Below are 23,553 nucleotides of genomic sequence, written 5' to 3'. Positions count from 1 at the left end.
ACATAGACTGTCCACAAGAACCCCAAACTCAATAGCTCTGTGGGAACATGAGTCTCAACTCTGGTTCTGGAATACTTCAGTTAGTCATTACAGAGCACTTTAAGGAAGGGAAACTTAATGATCATGCACATGTGTGCATCTATATCTATATCTATATCTATATATCTCCTATGCAATCTTTGTTAAACCTTTTAAATCTAATCACAGCATTTGAAAACACTGCATTTGTTTGTGTGCGCACACGTGTGTCTGGGTGCGTGCTTGCCATCGTGTATGTGTGGAGGTCAGAGGACAACTTGTGGCAGCTGGTTCTCTCCTACAATGTAGGTGGGGGATGTGTTCAATTTTCTAGATATTTATAATGAAATAAAAGGAAAAGTGAAAAAGGAAAAGTTTGTCCTTTTAGAGGCAAAATAGATTAAAGATACCCCCACCCCTTTTCACTCTAGACCAGGTTGGCCTTGAACTCAGAGACCTGCCTCTGCCTTCTGAGTACTGGGATAAAGCCCTGAGTGGCCCAGCTCTAAAAATACATTCAAATCATTGCTCCAGTAAATGTACACACTGGAGTGAAAAGAAGTGATCATCACGCCTAACCAGATTAACTGGCAGGCTTCCTCTCTCTCACTTTTCATTTTGACACCGGTTTTCACTTTGTAGGCCAGGCTGGCTGTGAACTCCCAATCCTCTTTCCTCAGTCTTTTGGGTGCTGGGAGTACAAGTGTGCACCAAGGCACTCAACCTTCATGGTTTTCTGGGTACGTACGTGCATGCTGCTGCTCTGCTATTTTTTTGGGAATACATGTTGTCAAGCAAAATTTTCCATGTTTATTACACAACCATACAAATATAATTTTGAGTAAAAAGATTTATTGAAAGATAAAACTTGTAAATATATCTTAATACAAAAATGCGAGCATCAGCCACTTTGAGATTTCTTTTGTTGCGATCAAAGTTTTACAAAGACATAAATGTGCCATGGTCAGGAAAAGCTTGCTTTTCTATCTTTCGTTCTTGTGTTTTGTACTGCGGGGACGAACTCAGGGCCCTGCACATGCTATGTAAGCCCTCTACACTGAGCCAGACCCCCAGCCTGGGAAAAGGCTTTTGGCGATCAGAGTGATGTCGGGTGGCTGGAATGGAGTTAACATAAAACCAAGCAGACCCTATCTGTGCTAAACTGTACATCCTTTCAGAGTGCCCTGTGTCACACACTTAAAGGGAGTAATATAGACACACGGGAAGTAGATGCACAGAGGAGAATTTGGGCAGACTAGGAAGGCCCTGAAATATCTATGGGGCTGGGAGGTGAAACAGAGACAATGCATTTCTTGAACATGTTACTATGATAGAGTCCCTCCCATCTCAGTGATAACAGGCAGGAGCCCAACAGGCTACCCACTGGTTAGCTCTGCCTCAATAAATGATGGATCAGCCTGATAGTGCTAGAAAGCCACAGGTTGCCTGAAAGGGTTGCTGCTCATTTGATGGAATTATGGAGTATACTTGTAAAATCCAACAATAGTCCTACTTATTTGAAGGACTTTAGTAATTTTAGTTACATCAAAAACTTTTATATATAAATAGATATTTGCTAACAGAAAACTAACTTTCGATATTTCAATGAGCAAAGGAGAGAGTATGCTAAACATGGCAACATTACCATTACTATTACTACTGTGCACAATACTGAACTGCGCTGGTGAGACAAGATGTGATACATACAGGCAGGGTTTACAACGTACTGTACTCTTGACAACCCTCCAGTTCATGATGGCCATCTGCTTCTTTCTCATGTTTAACTTGTGGTCTCTGGTAACCACGGATCAGAGCAGGAACCATGAACACTTACATCCAATGACCTCTCTGCCCTGGCAGCTGGGTGCTTGTTCGCGGCGACACCCGAGGAATGTGTGAGAGCTTTAGCAATCAGAGCTACAGTTGCTACGGAAAGGCTGTAAGTTCGCATACACGCCACAATTTCAACCCCTAACTAGAGATAGGCTAGTAAATTCAGATATTCCTACTGAGTGAAACGCCCATGTCCAAAGAGCACTGTCGTGGTGTCAGTCCATTTGGTCTCCAACGATTTGGATTTGTGTAGTTACACAAAACTCACTGCCTTTTCCCCAAGGGCACAGCCCCGCTGTGTACTGATACCCAAGCGTGGTAATGGGGCTAGCTCTCATAGGTGCTGCTTAGAATGTGCGTGGTCTGCCTTCTCAGTGTTTACCACAAACCCAGCGAAGCTGATGATCTGCCTGCAGGTCAGTCAGTTCTTCAACCGTTCTCCAGCTACACTGGCAGGCATACGCCCGTGCTCCTTTCTTCTGGATCAACTTTGCTTTTAGTTTGTGGAATTCCGGCATGTTGTTTCTGTGGCAAAACAGGCAGGCTTGAGTACAGTGTCCACAAAAGAAGGAAAAGTCATGCGTAGGTGTTCTGTTTGACTGTGTTTCTCAGACAGCCATACTTTTTAATGGCAATCTTCTAGACGTGATTGTTCTGACGTCACTAGTCAGAGATGAATGGGAACAGAATGGGGAGTGTGAAGGCGCCCCCTCCTACCTCAGACACTCACGCGTGTCATAAAGGCCTATGGCAGGTGAGAGGCTGTGGGCTTCTAATGCATTAATTAGCTATAGCACACTTTTTTTTTAAACCAGGAAAACAAGTCTCTGCTGAACTCAGTTATTTCTTTCATTAGTTTAAATTACTTGCTTCTTTAGTATAGCAGCAACAAAGTACCTATCCTGAAGTGTTAATAATGCAAAAAGTAACTGAAGCTACGAGAAGATAATTACTAAAATGACAACCATTGGCTTTGATTATTATAAGAATACAGAAGTTACTGTAAGTTTAGTGATTAAAGAAAACCAGTTATGATCTTTACAATTCATGCAATACATTTATGAACATATCTTTGGAAAATAAAACTGGACAAGCTAAAAATAAAACATTGGGGGTTAAAAAACCAAAGAGAAATTATGAAATGCAGTGCATTTGCTGAAGAGGCATGGTGGCCAAGATCATGACTTATGATATCCCTGCAGGAGAAGGCAGTTTCCAAACTGCCCTCTGGTGGTCAATGTGTACCACACTCACTATTGCAGTGTGCAAATTCAGACACTAGACAGTGGTGAGAACCTAAGGAAACCCTAGAGACCTTCTGGGCCAAGTGTCTGAGTTTAGGGAAGTGACACTTATACCAGTAGTGACCTAGCTAGGGCTATGAAGAACTGGGGGAGAACAGAATAATCTGGTTTTATTAGAATGAAAAAAGAGGTCCAGGAAAACTAAGTTAATGAAATGAGCTATACACGCTTTACTCAATGTTCACTATGTTGTGTTAAACTTAGCACTTGATATTTGACTGATTGCTTAGAGATTTTTAAGAACAGAAAACACGGATACCAGGAGACTCAATAGCTTTCAAGTACTTTTAAAGAGGCATTTATCATGTTATTATTTTCCTTTAGGGAGAACACATTTTAACAGAAAAGTACAAGCATTTTATTAAGCTGCAGTGGCAGGATGGTCTGCAGATGCAGCTTCTGTTTCCTTTACTACGTTCTGCAGCATGTGAAGGCTAGCATATGCGTATTCCCCGACTTGTGAAAGAACACAATACAGCACCTGTACAGCATCCTGCAGCAAGTATGCCCTGGCACCACGAAACACAGATGCTGCTCTGCTCTGGGGACACCTGACGACTCTGAAACCGTTTATTTATTCACTAGCCAGCCTGCTTTCCCTCGGGGAATCAGCCCACGTTTTCCTGGTGTTTCATTTACTCTCCTCTACCCTTAGTTTCATCAGACCACACCCTAATTCTAAAAGCGGGACCAGCAGAAGTTGTATCTTCCTAGTGAGCACTCATGACCCTATCAAGTGTTTCACTGTCCCCTTCTGACACAGAGGAGGTGGTCCTCCTCTTCCCACACAAACTCCTTTTCCATCAGTATTCAAGACCCCATTGCTCCTTCCTTAATAAATACCCTCCCTTTACCATGTAAGCCTCAAAACACATTCTTAACAGAACAGCCCCAACTCTGCATTGGCCTCTTCCAAGCTGCCCTTTTGGGTAACCACACCCAATCTCATGGCTTCAGAGACAGTTTCAGCAATGCCTGTAATCCAATGTCTAATTCTTCTTTTAAAAGGACACTATCTATCACAGTCCATCTGTGTGAACCAAGACAGAAGCCTAAGGAGATTCATCTTAAGATGCTGTCTGTAGTATCTCTCTGCCTTTCTCACTGCTGTGCTACACAAAATTTCATTCATGAATTACTGTAACATCTCTCATTAATCCTCCTGATTCTCCACTGGCTGGCTTTCCCTATATGGTAGTCCATTATCCCTTAAAAGCTAAAATCTGAAGCTGAGTGTGGTGGTGAATGCCTGTAAGCTGAGCACCAAGGAAATAGGCAGGAAGATGCCATAAATTCAAGAAATCTTGATCTGCTCAGCAAGTTCCAGGCCAGCCAGAGCTACACTGCGAGACCCTGTCTCAAAATACAAACGTGTGACTAGGCCTCTCTCCAAATTAAAAGCATTCAACAGTGAGCCACTGTTGAAAGGATTGAATTTAACTCCATATTACTGCTGAGCTCTCTATACTCTTCATCTCTTGCCATCTCTCTCTCTTGTTCAAACTACTTCTGACTCCCACCCATGCTATGGGATTTCACCTCTGTGTCTTTAAAGTATCCCCAAGTGCCAGGGACATAGCTCAGTTCAGACTGCTCACCTAGGGTGCATGAAGTCCTGACTCCAATCCTCCCCTGACTACACCAGGCCTTCTGGATGCTGCAGGTGAGGTGGATGCACCATCCCTGTCCTCTAGCTCTGCTGTCACCCTTAGCGTCATACTCTCACACCTTCTCCCTCTCAGAACTGTGCTTCTTAAGCAGGAACTGGGTGCTCACCACCTTATGAACCCATTTCTAAGAGTGGCCACCAAGGTGCCGAAGAACATCCGTTGCTAAGAAATGCTAAGGAGTTACATGAAATAGATGCATCAGGGATGGTGCAGCACCTTGGTTGAGATAATCATACTCTTTAGTTGTTTCATTCTCTTATTTTCTAAACATACTCTTAAGTCTCTTGAGGGCTCAGATTGTAGTTTTCACTGATTTATGTAACAACCACCAATTTAGTTTTAGCAGTATAATAATTCTAGTAATCACTGTTTTAGGTAAACTATATTCTAAAATGAGACTACTAAAAGTCTAGACTAAAGTGGTGTCTCTTCTTTGCTTTTGTGATAAGGCTGACCTTGAACTCACTGTCCTCCTGCCTCAGTTTCCAGAGTGTACCCCCACGTCTGGCATTCTGGAAGACTGAGACACTGTACATTTCTCACATACCAAGTCGATCACTTACAAACTTACTCTGTGCCTGTGCCTGCTACTGTTTGGATGTTACACACATCTTACTATCCTGTGCTAGTCTTATAAAAATTCATGTCCATGATGGTGACTTATGAGAATTATTTAGACACTTGTTAGATTAACCAGAAGGCAGTGAATAGCAAAACCCAACCCAAACCAAGCAAGCAAGCAAGCAAGCAAGCAAGCAAGCAAGCAAGCAAACCCCAAAGGGGACTGAAATTTAATTTCCCAATTCTGAAAGTAAAAGGGGTTGAAGCTAAGAGCAGGTGGTCTGAACCTGGGATTTGGGGGGCTGCACTAGACTTTTTTGGTGTCAGGACCGTGAAACTTCTGGAGTTATATGTTCCATGTGCTTTATTTGGTGTCGTGTACACATGAGTGCACAAGTGAGTTTATTTCCAAACTGAAACAGTGGTGAGAGAAGCAGGCAAGACGCATGATGAACCACATCTGGAAAGACAGAGGAGGTTTGAGGACAGGAAATAGAGTCAGATGTGTTAGGAGAAAGGACCTGCAAAATCAGAGGGAAAGAATGAGGTACCAAGGATTGTGATGCAGCTAAGTGGAGGTGGAGTCCATTGTGGGAAGACAAGGTTGGAAAGAAGTTGGATCATGGAGGGTCCTGAAGATGGCATTTTAGGAATCCGAACAGTCCTCTGTGAGCAGAAGAAGCCTGGGCAGGATAATGGCATTCTCAGAGCTCTGCCCTGATGTGGAGCAAGCAAAGGTTGTGGGCACAAAAATCAGTGAGGCAACTTCTGTGTTCTCATTCAGAACACATCCTTATTTAGGCTAACAGCAAACAGTGAAAGAAGGTGAAGAGGAGGAGGAGAGCCAGAGCCTACATGACTGGACAAGCAGACCAACAAGACAACAAAATGAGCAATGAAAAGCCCACGGTATATTTTCACAGGGCATGGTGGTTGGAAAGAAAATGGCCCCCAAAGGGAGTGACACTACTAGGAGGTGTGGGCTTGGAGGAAGTGCGTTACTGTGGGGGCGGGCTTTGAGATTTCTTGCTCAAATTTCCCTCAGTATGATGGTCAATTTGTCTTCCTGTTGTCTGCAAGATGTAGAACGCTTGGCCATTTCTCCAGCACCATGCCCGCCTACATGCTGCTATGTTCCACCATGACGATAATGGACTGAACCTCTGAAACTGTGAGTCCCCTCAACTAAATGTTTTCCTTATAAGAGTTGCTGTGGTCATAGTGTTTCTTCAAAGCAATAAAAACCCTAATTAAGAAGTTAGTACCAGGGACTGGGGTATTGCTGTGACAGACCTGACCATGGTTCCATTTGGGGGAATTTGGACTTTGGTATTTTAGTCTGGAAAGCAGTGGAATGCTTTAAGTGCTGCTTAATGGACCATAGTAGTAGGAGCATGAAGACAGTGGTAATGAGTGTGATTTGATGAACTGTGGTGACCAAAAGGTTTCAGAGGAGAAGATGTTATAGTACGTGGCCTAGAGACTCGTCTTGTGATAATTTGGTGAAGAATGTGACTGCTTTTTACCCTTGTCTGAAGAGTCTGCCTGAGGCTAAAGGGAAGAGTTTTGGATTAATTCCATTGGCAGAGGAGATCTCAAAAAAGCCTAGTATAGACTCTGTCATGTGGACATTAGTGGTAACTCTAATGGAGATTTATAATGAAAAGGAGCAAGCTGAGCAGGGTAAATTACAAAACAAACATTTTGAGGAGAAAAAGAGTATCAGGAAGTAGAATAGAGCTAAATTCTGTGTTCAAGGAGATAAATGGATTAAGAAATGGAATAAGGGGAGTGGTGACCTCAGGGCAAGATCCCACCCAGCTAAGTTTCCAACTTGTGAATTAAAGAAAAGCTTAGAGCTGGGGGTGGTAGTGCATGTCTTTAATCCCAGCACTGGGAACACAGAGGTTGGCAGATCTCTGACTTTGAGGCCAGCCTGGTCTACAGAGCAAGTTTTAGGACAGCCAACCTTAGGTAGAAGGACAGAAAGCTGGTGAAGATGTAATTAAATTAGGGGGCCAAGTTCCAGCCCCAGCAAGCAGCAGAACTTGTCAGCTTCAGCCACCTGGTTCTGGCTTTAGAGTTAAGGACAGAAGAAAGGAGTTATGGAATAAAGCCGGTGAGGCCAGGCATGTGTTGGGGTGTCCCTGCATGGAGGCCTAGTAGAGAGGCCATTTCTTGAAGCTGTGAAGTTGCAGCCTGGATTGACTTGGAGAACACAAGATGTTAGAGATGCCAGAGTCATGGGGACTTTCGGAGGATAGCTGCTAACAGGGAGTGGATCCAGCCCATGAGAAAAGAAGTGTGTTACAGTCAACAAAGCTGAACAGATTTGGAGTCTGAAGAGCATTTTGACATCAGACATAGAGATGCAGAGTTTGGGGTTTGCTCAGCTGTTTTTCAATTTTGCTTTGGTCCGGTATTTCCTTGCTATGCTCACTTCCCTGCATTTGGAATGGTGATGTATATCCTGTGCCATTATATGTTAGAAGTATGTGATCTGCCTTTTGATTTTGATTTTTACAGGGGGATTACTGTTAAGAGATTCCCATGTGTTTCAGAAGAGACTTTGAACTTTAAAATAAGTCTGAGACTATTATAGACTATGGGGACTTTTGAAATTGAACTGAATGCATTTTTGCATTATGATATGGCTATAAGCCTTTGTGGGCCAGGGAGTAGAATGTTTGAAAGAAAACGGCCCCCAAAGGGAGTGGCACTATTAGGAAGTGTGGCCTTCTTATAGAAGTGTGGCACTGTGGCACGGGCTCAAGCTTCCCTCAGTATGACTGTCAGTTTGACTTCCTGTTGTCTGCAAAGTGTAGGAGACTCAGCCATTTCTCCAGTACCATGCCCGCCTGCATGCCACCATGCTTCCTACCATGATGATAATGGACTGAATCTCTGAAATGTGAGTTCCCTCAACTAAATGTTTTCTTTATAAGAGTTGCTGTAGTCATGGTGTTTCTTCAAAGCAATAAAAACCCCAACTAAGGCACAGGGTGAAAATTTTCAGAAACATACCTGAAGAACAGGTAATCACATGACTTGTCCCACATATAGTCATTGTAGATCACTATCCGGAAATCACAGGCTACACAACGCAGTCGGTCACATGCTCTGGTCAGAGAGAAAAAAGAAATATGCATTAAAGATGATTGCTGTGTTTAAATATGAAAATGTAGTGGCATGCTCCAGATAGCTGAATAAGCAACAGGAAGGTATGGATTAATGATTGTAATTGTTTGTATTAAAGGACTGTTTATATATTTAAGCTTTCTGGTTGGATGTGGTGGCACACTCCTTTAATCCCAGCACTTGGGAGACATCCTAGCACTGTGAGTTCAAAGTCAGCCTCTATATAGTGAATTCTAAGTCAGCCAGGGCTACATTACACAGCAAGACTGTCTTTAAAAAAAGGAAAAAAAATCCAGGTTACTTTTCACATCTATGTTATAAAGGTTTTGGATAATACATATACAAACGAATATGACATAAAGTGAAGAGTGGATTGGCAGATGAAAGAATGTGAACTGCTACACTGAACTGAAACTGTCTTCCATAAACTACCATTGCTGGAATCATCACTTGTTTGTTTGCAAAGAACCCGGCATCAGGGCTTTCATTTTCTCGCTACCAAACAATTGTTGAGACCTACATGCTCGTCCTAGACTCTAGTGACAGGTGAACTAAACAGCATCCCCGAAAATAAGTTATCAGTATGTCAGAAGACAAAAGGGGCTTCGAATGAAATGACATGGGGCACGGGAATTAGGAGCACTGGGAGGAGACGGGCTGGAATTCTGAACAGGGCAGCCTGGACTGGCCTCACTTAGAAGATAGACTTGAGCATTCTCTTTAAAAACTACTATGGGCTATTTGAGGGAGAAAAGATCCCGCTTGTACGCTGATGGCAAAGATGCAATCACTATGATCCCGTGGACAGCAGGGGCAGACAGAGGCACTGGTGACTGTTCAAGAGGAGGAAGTGACAAGCAAGCCTCCTGTAGGCACCATGTAGTTGAGGCATTATGTGTCAACATGGTACCTCTAAGAAAAGTAATAAGATAGCAAGGTTAAAAAGAATTATGAATTGTTGCTGCAGCAACAGAAACGGAAAGCTTCTCCATTTAATATTTAATAAATATATTCAATAGATACATTTAATACAAACTAAAAGTTGATGAGTTGTTAAGACACCCAGGGAGAAGAGAGGAGAGGAGGAGAGGGATGGAGAGTGTGCACGTGCCCCTACACAAGCATGAGCAGTGAGCAGGCAAAGTAACAGTGCAGAAATCTTTCAGCAGTCAGTTGTAGTCCTGTAGACAAAGTACTTACAGGCGACAACAAAGTGAAAAGACAAGAGACCCCGTGTGACCAGTGGGCCAGTGCAGACACTGGCTCTGAGCACAAAGTGCTTTAGTCAAGGAATTTCTCTGTGACTCAATTTTTCCTTATATATTTTCCAATTTTGCTTTTTTCTTTTCGATAGTGTATTGTTTCAATATATTTTACTAGTATACCTTTTTCAGTAATATTTCTTCAACAAATAAAACAAACTAATTATTAGATTTTCCCCTTCAAAATTAAAATACAGGCTAGGCAAGGTGGCACATGCTTGTAACCCCAGTACTTTTAAGATGGAGGAAGAAGGAGCATCATTGGCTACTTGGTGAGTTCAAGGCCAACCTGGACTGCATGAGACTATCTCAAACTTTAGATATGTAACTTCAAAACTGGAATAATACTGGGAAACTTTTGGTCTCAAAGTTTCCTTGAGAATGAATGCTTAATATTTCTTCTTCTTCCTTTTTTTTTGTTTTTGTTTTTGTTTTTTTCAGACAGGGTTTCTCTATGTAACCTTGGCTGTCCTAGAACTCACTCTGTAGACCCGGTTGGCCTCAAACTCACAGAGATCCACCTGCCTCTGCCTCCTAAGTGCTGGGATTAAAAGCGTGTGCTACCACCGCCCAGCTAAAGATTTATTATGTATACAGTGTTCTGCCTGCAGGCCAGAAGAGGGCACTGGATCTCATTATAGATGGTTGTGAGCCACTATGTGGTTGCTGGGAATTGAACTCAGGATGTCTGCAAGAGCAACCAGTGCTCTTAACCTCTGAACCATCTCTCCAGCCCCTTAATACTTAATGTTTCTAAAAGTATCAATCACAACTAAACAGTTAGTGTTTCATAAGGAACTCCTTTTAAACTGTTAGTGGTTGCTGACCTGGTGTTAGTTCCTGTGGCATTTCAACCCAGTTAGTTGCATTTATAACACTTGAACTGGATTCTGAATGTAAGTCAGGAAATGATGGCTCCCAAGGCTCCCATAACTTGTGTTCTTATGCAGATGTAGTTTATTACATACTCACAACAGAGTGTTAACTTTAATGCCTTAATACATATGTGCAGTTTGGCTGAATTATTGCTGTTGTGGGAACCATACTTTAGGTTTTCATGACATTTTGTGTGTAAAACCTCAACCATTATGTTAAATATAGTTTTAAATTTAATTTAAAATTTAGTAGTTTATCAAATCTATTCACACTACTATATTTTCTTCCAAACACTGTCCTATGAGAACACTAAAGCCAACGTGCAGCTAAGAAATCATTCTGCTGCTATGATGCACTCTGCTAGGTCATAACTAGTGCCAGCCGATGGGCTAAACCAGCCTTGCAAGGAATTTACAATACATTAAGAGAACTTGCTTGGCTTGAAGGGATGCCTCAGCCTGGCAGTGGTGGCAAAACCTTTAATCCCAGCACTCGGGAGGCAGAGAGGAAGGCAGATCTCTGAGTTCAAGGCCAGCCTGGTCTACAGAGTGAGTTCCAGGATAGCCAGGGATACACAGTGAAAAACCTTGTCTCAAAAAACCACAAACAAACAAACAAACAAAAAATCAAAACAAAAAGAAAAAAAAACCAAAAGGAAAGGAAAGGACACCCCAATCTTATCTACACCACTTGTTATCGACACCACGTTCCCACTACTGTTCCAATTCCTTCCCACCACCTGGGCAAAGGACTTTAATGTTCACACTTTAAAACAGTCTGCATTACCCTCCATTGTAGCTTTATCCAGGAATAAAAATGAATGAAATAAATAAGCACAACGCACCTGATTTCCTTTATGCCCTGAACATAAAAGTTAGTACTTAGTTTCAGGACCTACGAATATTTCCTCCAGAACTATTTCATTTATATATACTTGACTCCTCACTTTCTGATAAGGTCATGTTTCAACAACCCTCCCCTCCCCAAGTTCAAATGGCATATAACATATCTAATCCATCACATGTCACAATACAAAGCAAATGTATTGTTGATAACCCTGTGACTGAGTGGTTCACTGTCCCTGCCCAGTTCCCAGAGAGAATCACACTACATACTGCTAGTCTGGGAAAAGATAAAACAATTTAAAAATTAAAATATGGCTAATATTAAATGTGTTAGCCATGCCAGAGCTATTGTAAGTCAAATATCTGTGAGCATAAAATAATATAAAACCATGATTCCAATGAAGAATAAACTAAGTTTTTTCCCTGTAAAATATGGAGGGACTATACTAAGGAAGGTGTCTAATGTTTATCCAACTGATAAGCAGAACTGACCGTTTTATGGATGTTTATAGCAGGAATGCCCAAAATTGAGTTCTTCCACATAACCGCCCAGACTGTAGTTCTCAGTTAAATCCCATCAGATCTGCACAGAGGGCTAGAAAGTCTTGATACTTGGACAGTTTCAAAATAGTATTGGCTGGCCAGGCACGGTGTCACATGCCTGTAATCTCAGCACTTGAGAGGGAGAGGCAGGAGGATCAGGAGTTCAAATTCATCCTTGGCTATATGGTGAGTTTGAGGATAGCCTGGGCTATAAGATAGCTCACATCAAAACAAAAAACAAAGCAGCAGCTATAACAGTGAGAGCAGTTAGGCCTTCCTTTTCACACAATGGAACCTGGCATAAGAATCAAGTTACCAACCTGAGCCCCTGCTTTGTAACAATGTACCCACTGATGCTGGACACATCGCCTGCTCGGGAGCCTTTTTGGATCCAGGGCTGGGTGGAGAAACAGGATTTTGCTATATAGCTATGGCAGGCCTGGTCTTACTATGTAGTCCAAGCTGTCTTCAAAGTTATGGCAAGCCTCCTGCCTCACACTCTTAAGTGCTAGGGTTATAGGCATGAGCTACCGGCCAGGCTATTTGGAAGTCATTCATTTCTTTCTTTCTGTGTGTATATGTGTGGCTGTCAGAGGACAAGCTCCAGAACTGGTTCCCTCCTCTACCCTGTGGGTTCTGGGGCTCTAACTTACATTATGAAGCTGGGCTGCAATGCATTTTTACCCACTGAGTCACTTTGCTGGCTCTCTGGAAGTGGTTAACTTTCTTATGTGGTACATTTATTCCTCAAACTCTATCAATTCTACATTCTAAATCTAAACTCTGACGTCTTTCCCTTATAGTCAGTCACACCAGGCCACAGCTACCTTTCTCTTTCCCCAGACTGTGGTGACTACAGCCCAAATGACTCATCTCCCGGAATCCCAAACTCCAAGCCATCTAGCAGTCTGTGACCCTCACAGATATCTGCAAACTGTTTGATTTTCAAAGGCCAGGCTACTGAGTGAGGCTTTAGACGACAGTGTCCCTTCTCAAGGGTTGGTGTATGAGCGCAGAGTGACAGGAACGCTGCCACCAGAGCCTTCCTTTCCGGGCTCTGCGTGCAATCCTTTCCTTCCTCTCCTGCTTCCTTTCCAGGCTCTGCGTGCAATCCTTTCCTTCCTCTCCTGCTTCCTTTCCAGGCTCTGCGTGCAATCCTTTCCTTCCTCTCCTGCTTCCTTTCCAGGCTCTGCGTGCAATCCTTTCCTTCCTCTCCTGCTTCCTTTCCGGGCTCTGCGTGCAATCCTTTCCTTTCCTTCCTCTCCTGCTTCCTTTCCGGGCTCTGCGTGCAATCCTTTCCTTCCTCTCCTGCTTCTTTGCTGGTCATGTGGTTTTGGTCACTAGCTCAGGGCTTTGGGTGCACATGCCAAACATTTAAAAGAAGAAACAAACGACAGAAAGGAGATTGAAATGGGTTAAGAAAACGAATCTGTAGTAAGTGAATCAAGCACATGAGACGAGAGCGGCATGTGCTAGAAAGGGGCACCATTCTAGACAGGGAGCACACCTAAGATACTCAGAGGCAGGGGAATTTCCGTGGGAAAGACAAGTGTTCTAGTACAGATAGCAGCCCCTCAGGGTTTATCAGGGGAAGAAACTAGAGACAAGAGGAGGGCCAAGCACGTCAGTGAGGACAGCAGTGAGTTCAGAGTGGGTGAGATGGAGCTTGGCTGCTACGGGAACCGGAGAGGGGCACTTCAGCACTGGCATCTGGAAAGTTGGATGTGGATGAGCTTAGAGAAGCTGAAAGTGGATGATGACGGAAATTGCTGTTGGAGTTCCTGGTAACTTGACAAAGGTTGCCTTAGGTATCATAGCTCTGAAAGTGAGTGAGTCCAACCGAGCTAACCCAGGTAACTGAGGACAAACAGCAAGACGACAGCTTCCTCTACGAATCTCTGATTCTCTGCTGAGACAGGCCTCAGCACACGATCATCTTTCAGTGCTTACATTTAGCAGGCAGCATCCAGCTTCCCAGGCTCCCAATGTCATTTTGGTCCAAGCTGGCGCTACCCCAAGCCCCCACTTCTATGCAATATAACAGCCCTCCAGAAGTGTGCTCAATACGTAGTCACTCACCATAGTCTTTTCTTCTTAAAAATGAACAAAAATAAACAAGTGTTTTAGGAACAACTAAGCAAGAAGATATGAAGAATGTCGGTGAATGGGCCTTTGCCAAAAATAGAACCCAAAGTAGGAGGGCAGTGCGAAGATTTGCTTCCAACCACTTTTCTCCCAACCTGTGAAATGGTGACGGAATAGACTAGAAGTGATAGGGTGTGCAGTGAGTGGCATCTTGACTCGAAGACTGCTTAAAAAAGAACTACACCAAGAGCAGGGTCTTGAAGGGAGTGGGAAGAGACAAGAAACGACAGGTTTCTATTTTAGAAACATGTAAAATCAAGCTCAAGAACTTGGTTAACAAAGACCTTTAGCTTCTCATGTTTTCTGGCCATTTAAATCCGTGAGGCCAAGGCATGGCATCTGCTGTACAGCTGCACCACTTCACCTACACAAGGCACTCCTCCAGCCCTTGGAAGAAAGCACACTTGCACATACTCCTGGTGCTCTGTGAAAACCTGGGCAGGACTCCAGTGATCCAAGTGGGGCTCAGCAAGGGCACCGATACAATGAACAATACATACCTAACACCACAACCTTTCTTCTTTAATATAGGTCTTGCTGTGTTGGCTCAGGCTGCCTGGCCTTGAATTTATAGCAACCATCCATCCCCAGCCTCCCACATGCTGGGATTACAGGGCATGTGCCACCTGCACAGCTCAGCCTTTACTAGTTACTTCCCAAGACTATGAGATGAGTCAGAAAAGTGTCCTTTAACTGGCTGATACAATACACAGCTCTCATTATAAAGCAGACTGATGCCAAGGCAGTAACAACTGTACTGTAACAAAGGGCATCCCAACAAGAGAGTATACTGCACTTCCCACATCCTACCTCTGTGAAGTATTTGTTCCAATCCCACATGGAATGGCGCTTCCACTGAGATACACTGGACTGCAGCTAGATGTGTTCAGCAGATGGAGAAAAATGAAATGATAACAAAAAAAGAAACATGAGAAGTTAGTTTGGTCTCACCAAGTCTATGTTCTTGTGATTATAGTATATGCTTTCCCCTAGCAAGCCAACTATTTCAAAGAGGAGATATTTATCACAGGATCACTCTCTTAGGATATAACCTGCATCCAGAAACACTCAAGGAGTTAAAATGAGTCACAGAAAAATGTGTGCCAATAATGTGAGGAATAAAGTAAATACTAAAGTATGTAACAGAACATTAATTTTGAGAAACCATTAACACTTTTTTTTGAACACAGCAGAAAATTATTTACAATAGCAATAATCTCCTACTTAATTTCCTTTACACTAAGGGGGTCACAGATCCTAAGCACACTCCAGATATTGCTAGTGCTCTTTTGTCTGAAGGCCAACTGGTGCTTTGTTCTTCAATGCCACTGCTGTTGAAATGGTAACAGAATCTACGGACCTAGCCTTGAGGCGTCTGCTCACTCAGCGTAGAATTCACCAAAGCAATCTCAACTTACCTTTTACTGAAGCCTTGAATGGAAGCTCTGACAGATGTGTTACTTGAAGATTTAGATTTAATTTTTTGCTAAAAAACAAAACAAAAATAAAAGACCAAAGGCTTAGAGAACTACTTTATAACAATAATATTTTAAAATGATGTAAATAAAACATTTGGTGGTATCCTTTCTAAATACCCCAAAACAGTGATCAAAACTTTTTAAAGGCAGGAGGGAAGGAGAGCTCCCTGAGGAATTTGCAAATTACAATGTTTTCAGCCTAAGAAACTGATCTACTGCTGTTATGCATGAGAAGATTAAGTCACTTTATACCTCTTCAGTTAATACCAGGGCTCAGTGATTTCATAGGAAGGGCTTGCTATTTAAAACTTCATTCTGGAAAAATTCAATTGAGGAGGGGAAAAAACCCAGGCCCATTTTTAAAGGCTTTGAATGGTACTTATCTAAACTAAAAATAAACACCTGTGTAACTTCAGGATTATTAATTTTGATCAAATGCAATGGTATCAAGCAATATATGGCCATGGAAAATGCTGAGCTGCCCAGCCACAGCCATATAGAAGTTCCTTGTGTTCTGTTAACATCACCGTCATTAGTAAGCATTTATTATGTGTTAACCGGCATAAAGTAGCAAACATCATAAACCAACGGCATACTAGGACCACCACCAGCAAGAGGAAGCCAGACAGGGAAAGGCATTTAAACTATGCACAGACATGCCTTCATTTCGTCTAGTGGCCGAAAAGTTGAAGAAGGAAAAATATTTTACTTGACCATCTCTCTTAATTTTTTTCTGATGCTAGACAGGAAAATATTTTGCTACATCTGTAGCACTTCAATAGTGTCCATGAGTATCTTCATTTGGGAAGCATGTCTCCTGCAGGATGCAGGGTCACAATTGGGGCTCTAAGCTGGCAAGCTAATGTGTGCTGTTGGTTCCTGGGGTTGACGGTCTGGGTTCACAAGCAATTTACAAATGCAGTGTGTGTGTGTGTGTGTGTGTGTGTGTGAGAGAGAGAGAGAGAGAGAGAGAGAGAGAGAGAGAGAGAGAGCGAGAGAGCGCGAGCGAGCGAGCACAGAAGTTGGGGTGAGGAACAATACTTCCAGGACACATCAGACGCCCTCCTGACAATGTGGGTATGCAAGTCACTCAGATTTCTTGTTTTCTTTATCTGATAAATATTTTACATAGACCCGCTCTCTTTTATCCAGTTGGAAAACCAGATATAGTAGCAAAAAAAAAAAAAAAAAAAGCAAACTAATATAGAAATTCACATTCACTCAGACTTACCAAGCCTACAGAAATAAGGTAAGTCTGTTAAGACAAAGCTATAGTTTATTGGTACAAATTTACACATGTGCCTTCCTTACTGTACTTAAGATATTTAAGCCTGTGTGTGGATGGAAAGGATAAAGGTTCTGTCTGGGAAGGAAGGCAGTAAAGTATGATTTGCACAGATCTTACATTGTATTTTAAATTTTTATTTATTTAAAAAAAGTCCAGCTGAGCATGATGGCATATGCCTATAATTCTACCACCTAAAAGGCTGATGTGAGAGGATCACTAATTAAATTCTGGGCCATCTTGGGCTAAATAGTGAGACCCTGTTTATGATTCACTTAGAGTCACAGTAAAATCACTTGGAGTGTCTGTAGAAGCCAGAAAAGAAGAAAAGGGCCATTGGTACAGGGGATGTCTTACTGGAGGGGGTATTAGAACAGAGGCCGTAGGCCGTGTGAAAACAGCAGGGTGGCAGTGGGGGGTGAAGAGAGGAGGAGGAGAGGAAGGAGGGGAAGGCTAACCCAAACAGTGTATGAAAAAGCCACATGGAAACCTAGTACTCTGTATGCCAGTTAAGAAGGATCAGTCAATTTAAAAAGTTCAGAGAATAAAATATAGCAAAATGTCAACATGTTTAGAACGAGTGGATATGACGATGAGTTCCTCACACAGTAGTATATAGGTGGCTATTACTTTTTGAACTTTTTATAAAGCTAAAATAGATAAACACTGACAGCATTAAAATATCTACAATTTAGCCAAATCCACTGGCTTGGGGAATAACATTAATGTCATTGTATTCTGGACACTAAGAACGTTCCTGTACTGAAAGTTGACTTCTCTGGGCTTTCAGAAAGGTTAAGTTCTTAGAAACTCCCCAGGAAATACAAGTGACCAACTTGATCTGTGTGAGTTGGCCTCTCCACTAGCAGCTTTTCCGATTTCTTACTCTTGCTGAGATAGTAACAGAGACACACAGAGTTTCTAATATTTTACCCTCTACAATCTTTTAATTGGAATAATTTCTTTCCGTGTACTTCTCAGAGTTCAAAGGATCACATCTGGGTGGCTACTATGCCTTAACTTTCGAGACTATTTATTCTAAGCACCTTAAATAATGACAGAATTACTGTATACTTAATGTGACTTACAAAAGATTTTTTGTCAAAGTTAGGCTCCTCAAATATCTCATTAATAAGACTGTCAAGGTCATCTTCTTTTTTACAGGTTTCTGTTGACCTGAAAGAAAACAGGCACACACAACATAAACCCTCACCGGGACTCACGGACGGACGAGTCAGAGAGTTTAAACTCCACTGCTGGAGTGATAACTCAAGGGTGTTTTTCAGGTATGAAAATACGTCACAACCTGCATGGCTTTGGGACTGACCTGACTCAGGTAACTGAGGATGAAGAAATGACAGACCTACATATAGAAAGGCTGGGATGGGGGGGGGGATTGTGTGCTCTGATGGAGACACACCACCGCCAATGTGGAAACTCAGTGCTTATCAAACAGCATGAAGAGGAGGAGGCTGCTGTGGACAGTTTCTGTATGTGTTAGCTCAACTAAATATCAACCATTTGTCAACAAGCCTGACCAAGAAGGTTGTGCCATTCTCATGGGTCCGAGGCATGAGGATCCTTGACATGGCCAACCTTGTGTCAATAATATACTTTCAAGACTTCAACTAAACACACAGAAATAAGCTATTTGTTGAGACAAAGATATAATTGATTGGCACAAATTCATATATGTATCCTACTATTATGTATTTATGATATTTAAGCCTCTGTATTAATAAAATGAGAATGTACTTTTCTAAAGTATGTCAAGCACTTACACAGAGAATATAAAATATATAGGTTATAAAGAAATTCTAATACCTTAAAGGGTTCCATTTTAAGTCAAACAACCCTACTTCTTTCCTAAAGGAGCCAAAGCTCATGTCAGCAAATGATCAAAAACAGCAAATCCCTCTCCAAAGCCCCACTGCTACGTGTCAGAATATCTCAACTACTCCATGCTCCTCAGGGGAAGCCATCCTGGGATTATTAGTACAAACTGCTGCACACAGAACATCTATCTAAGAGAACCCTGGGCTGGCGATACAGCACATTGCAGAGTACCTGTTTAGCATGGACACAATCCTGGGTTCTAATACCCAGCCAGCACTGCCCACTCTCCTGCCACCCCCACCCCCAAACAGTGACTATTTACTGAATGTCAGGCAGACAGTGCCCTAAGGCTTTCATTATGTCTATTTTTAGGTGAGGAAAAGGCACTCAGAGAGAGACCCAGAAGCATGTACAAGGCCATATAGACCAAGGGCAGTGCACACACCTACATGCTGAGACAACTGTTCTTACAGTTTTTATGTTGTGGACACTGTAATCACCTTCAGAAGTTCATTGGACCGGTTTATGATTTGTTTTAGAAGATTCTTTGGTTCACATTCTTTAGAAATGTATTGACTTTGAAACTTACCACTGGCAATGCATCCCTTGTTCCAAACGGCTGACACAATTCCCCGCAGGCTTTGCCTCCTTAGCTGGCCCTGCTCTCGCTTTTATCCTTTATGTCTTTCACCGTCTACACTGGCATTTTCCTTTGCTTTAGAAAGATGCTAAAGACTTCCAAGAAAATAACAACAACGGCAAAACTCTTAACCATTCCAAAAAATTGTCCCTTGAAGCTACCACTCTTTCTTACTCACAAGTGAAGTAGCCTATAGCCACCATTTGATTTAGTATCAGTAACCTACATGGTTACCCTAATCTTAGAACTACTGACATTTGGGGTCAGATATTCCTTGTATGTTGAGAGGGGGTGCTACTGGACATCCTAGGTGTTTTAGGGTTCCTATCTACCTCTAGATGTTTATAGTATACTTTTTTCCAGTTGTGATAACCAAAAGAACTTCTCTGGCCACTGCAAAATCATCACTGGTTTAGAGAGACTGACCTAGTTGGAGAGATTGAATTCCTCTGAACTTCAGAGACTTGACCCATGGAAACAGTATCTTTCAAACTGCTTTCAGGTCTAAGGTTCTATCTCTGGCTTCATCTCTACATCTCTCAACTATAGTAAAATTCTTACCTCAAATCACTACATTCAGGTCTCTCTCAGTTCCAATCAGAGGATTAATCTTTCAGAAGCACAGGACACAGTTGTGTATGAGGCCTTTAACTTTCTGTTTTTGAGACAAGGTCTTACTATGCACCACTGGGTTGGCTGGAACTCAGAGATCAGTCTGCCTCTGCCTGAGATCAAAGGTGTGCTCCACTGGGCCCAGGCTATAAAGATGTCCTCCTTCGGTTTGATGACATACTGTCTAGGGTCTTTTCTCATATAATTCAAGAGTTTCAAGAGGCACATTGATATTTAAGCTGCTGCTTCCTTCTTTCTTTCCTTCCTTCCTTCCTTTTTTTCTTTCTTTCCTTCTCCTCCTCCTTTTCTTCTTCTCCCTTCTTCCTTCTTCCTTAGTTTTGAGACCTGGTCTTACTAAATTACTCAGCCCGGCCTCCAGCTGATTCTTAGACCAGTGCCACCAGGTCCACCAAATTTGGTGAATGAAGACACAACACCATTCACTTCCCTGGGTGATAGTGGTAACACATTCGGAGATTTAGCATACAGAGAAGACTCAGTAAATGTTAGCTGTTATCATTACAGCTATCATCTCAGATATGGTATTTTCTTTAAGTATTCCCATCTGTATCACCCTGAACCACTTTACTACTATTGCAGTATTTCACTCAGCCCATATCAGTCTTTAAAAGAACACAAGCCATTCAAATATTTTCTTTTTTTATCATTTTGAACACTTCAACAAATTATATGCATTTACCATTTATATTACAGCTGTTTCTGGTATCCAGATGTAGTATGGCCATTTATCGTATTATTTGCAAAGCTATGATTTTAAGAGGCAGTTTCAGTATTTTCATTCGTAAATAATAAAAGTTATGCCATGAAATCAGCAGGTAGTCTGTTCATAAACTCATAAATGGCTTCCTTTGGCTCAGTGCAAACATTCTATACCAGAAAGGAACTGTATTTCAAGCTTGGCTTAGGGTACTGGTTGTTGCTTTTGCACAGCTTCCAACCACTGTGCCTGCTAAAAAGTCTTAACACAAATGATAACAGTTCTGATTCACTAGAGGCGTCCTAAATGTGTTAAGGTGGATGGCGTGAGGAGCACGTGGATGGATTCTAGTCATGTAGGAACAGGCACGAAAGAACTCATGGTGGGGAGGATCCACACAAAAGGCCATCTCTTCTGCTCCCAGACAGTCTATGCTTCTCTACACTGGTTCTGGTTCTAAGACAATACATTCTTTCCAACCATAAAGGAACAACTAAAAGAACAAGAACTGCAGAGTGACCCTGCAGTGGGTACAAACAGGAGATGGAGCTGCGTGGGCCACAGGGGCATAAGCAACCCCGCATGGAAGACAGTAATTTATAAGCTAATGGAAGTGTATTTTCATAAACATTCCGCCAAATGGGGGTTGGCCACTTGAAAGCGGCCACTTTAGTTGTCCATTTTTTAGTTCTTTGTCTTGGCGCAGGCAACTCAATACTGAAGAGATCCTCCCCACCACGCGTTCTTTCGTGCCTGTTCCTACACTACTAGAATCCACCCACGTGCTCCTCACGCCATCCACCTTAACACATTTAGGAAGCCTCTAGTGAATCAGAACTGTTATCATTTGTGTTAAAACTCTTTAGCAGTTTTTTGAGTTAGGGTTTCTTTGTGTAGCCCTGGTTGTCCTGAACTCTCTGTAGACCAGGCTGGTCTTGAACTCAGGAACCCTCCTGCCTCTGCCTCTGGAGTGCTGGGATTAAAGGCATGAGCTCCCACACCCGGTAGTTGTCTATTTTAAAAAAATGCGTTGGGGCTTCTATTTTGAACTCTTTTAGACTCTTTTCAGTGCTTCTCTCGTCCCCAGATTGAATTTTTATAAACAAATGTCGTGGTAGGTTAGGTTTGGTCATTCGGTTATACTGCAAAATCACAACGGCCCAACCAGAGAAGCCACCACTGTAACGCCGCTGACCTTTCCCAAATGTTCTAGGCAAGCGACAAATTTCCAAAAGATCCTAGTAAGGGTTCTTGCCAATCTAAATCCTCACTTTAAAGGGCAGTGGACTGATGCTTATTTGTTGTTGTTGTTGTTGAGACCCCCAAACACTTAGGTGTCCACAAATTTCGGCCTGGAAATTCATGTGCAGGGTCCCTTGGAGCCATGGGGGATGGCAGGTAACTGGGCTATTTAATTCAGATGTCTACAATGGATACTTCTTTAATAATCAGGTCTGATCTCATCGAACTGCTCGAGCTTACGTCAGACAACAATAAAATGGAGTGGTTTTCTAACACCTGGCCCAAGGGTGGCCTGGTAACCGGGTGAAGCACCTGTCCCTCAGGCTCGCCCAGGGGCGGGGTCTGAGCCGGGACGGGAGGGTCGCCGGCCGCCCCGGGAGCGCGCGGCGGCGGAGGGCGGCCTTGGGCCCGGCACGGCTGTCCCGGGACGTCCCCCGCCCGCATTAACCTGAGATTCTCTTTCTCCTGGGCTCGGCTCCGCTCGCCGCTGTGGGTGCCGCCGCCGCCGCCGCCTTTGGGCCGCTCGCCCAGGCCCAGCCTCCGCGGGTCGAGCCTGCAGAATTTGGTCTCGACTTCATCCAGGAGTTCATCCAGGTCCTTCGCCATCTTGAATTGGCCTCGGGAGCCCAGCGGGCGGGTGGTTTCCACGGCAACGCGAGAAACGGCCGCATCCGCTCGCGGGCCGCACGACCTCTGCGCGTGCGCAAGCCGCCCCTGGACGCGGGCACGCGCAGCCGGGGATGGCCGTGGTGGGTCTGGGGCCGTGTCCGCCGCCGCAGGGGGGCTCCGTGGGTCCAGCCTGTCCGGCCGCGCTTCCCTTGGCTCCCGTGCAGCTGTGGGCCCGTGGTGTCCCTCTTCTGTCCCGCTCCGGTGCTTGACCGCAAACACCCGGTCACTTCCCACCCTGTCCTGACCCCTGAACGCTTGGGCCGTTTGTGAAGGTCTTAATTCCGTGAGGATCGGGAAGTCTGCGAATATAAAACGACGTTCTGGGGTGACAAAAAGACACTGCCTTGTCGTAGTCGGCAGGATTCGAACCTGCGCGGGGAGACCCCAATGGATTTCTAGTCCATCGCCTTAACCACTCGGCCACGACTACTGGTGATGCTAATTTTGGCAGGGAGATTCTAAGTAGACTCTGCCCGTGGCGCACTCACCCCAGCCTGGATCCCAGGAAAAACCCGCCACTGCCGCTTAGACAAACGCCGATTGGAACGTTAGAGCTCCAGTCATTTTCGTGGTGTGAAGAATTCTTAGACCCGTTCTGCCCATCGTTTTGATTCTGTCACATAAAAGTGTTGTAGATGAGTCTTTGCGGCTAGAGTCAGAGGGCAGAGAGGAGGGAGGGAGGGAGGGAGGGAGGGAGGGAGCGGGAGAGGGAGCCGGCTACTTCCTTGCTCATTGATGGAGGCATTTCCACTAGGGAAGCTGGAACTGCAGGCCGCTGGCCAGCCTCCCACCTTCCCGCACCCTTCTCGGGTTTTCTTTGACAAACAGCTCCCTAGACACTTTCCTCTCATTAGCAGTTAAATTGTTATTACCTATCA

At 43.5% G+C, this 23,553-nt stretch overlaps 1 protein-coding gene and 1 non-coding gene across 2 annotated transcripts; both read right to left on the bottom strand.

The window, feature by feature from the left end:
• Window positions 1-850: 850 nt before the first annotated feature.
• Cfap418 (cilia and flagella associated protein 418) lies at window positions 851-22,617 on the bottom strand. The gene is made up of 6 exons (XM_059253838.1): window positions 22,455-22,617; window positions 18,047-18,134; window positions 15,614-15,681; window positions 15,006-15,071; window positions 8,411-8,506; window positions 851-2,376 (listed from the first exon to the last, which is right to left on the bottom strand). The coding sequence occupies exons 1-6, from the start codon at window positions 22,610-22,612 to the stop codon at window positions 2,223-2,225; spliced, it is 630 nt and encodes a 209-aa protein (XP_059109821.1). The 5' UTR covers window positions 22,613-22,617; the 3' UTR covers window positions 851-2,222.
• Window positions 22,618-23,023: 406 nt separating this feature from the next.
• On the bottom strand, window positions 23,024-23,105 carry Trnas-aga (transfer RNA serine (anticodon AGA)). The gene has a single exon. It is a non-coding gene; the product is annotated as a tRNA-Ser (tRNA).
• Window positions 23,106-23,553: the final 448 nt, after the last annotated feature.

The sequence above is a fragment of the Peromyscus eremicus genome, chromosome 2 (genome assembly GCF_949786415.1).
Source record: "Peromyscus eremicus chromosome 2, PerEre_H2_v1, whole genome shotgun sequence".
NCBI classification, from domain to species: domain Eukaryota; kingdom Metazoa; phylum Chordata; class Mammalia; order Rodentia; family Cricetidae; genus Peromyscus; species Peromyscus eremicus.
The sequence above is the reverse complement of the archived record's forward strand: the minus strand, read 5'-3'. Positions and strand labels throughout refer to the sequence as shown.

What these genes read in the sequence shown, in the direction of transcription:
- Cfap418 (XM_059253838.1), bottom strand. Translation starts at nt 22,612, where the DNA reads ATGGCGAAGGACCTGGATGAACTCCTGGATGAAGTCGAGACCAAATTC. An exon ending in CAGGAGAAAGAGAATCTCAG is followed by an intron (nt 18,135 to 22,454) that starts GTTAATGCGGGC and finishes GTTTTCTTTCAG; the next exon opens with GTCAACAGAAACCTGTAAAA. An exon ending in TGTGATTACCTGTTCTTCAG is followed by an intron (nt 2,377 to 8,410) that starts GTATGTTTCTGA and finishes GTTTTGCCACAG; the next exon opens with AAACAACATGCCGGAATTCC.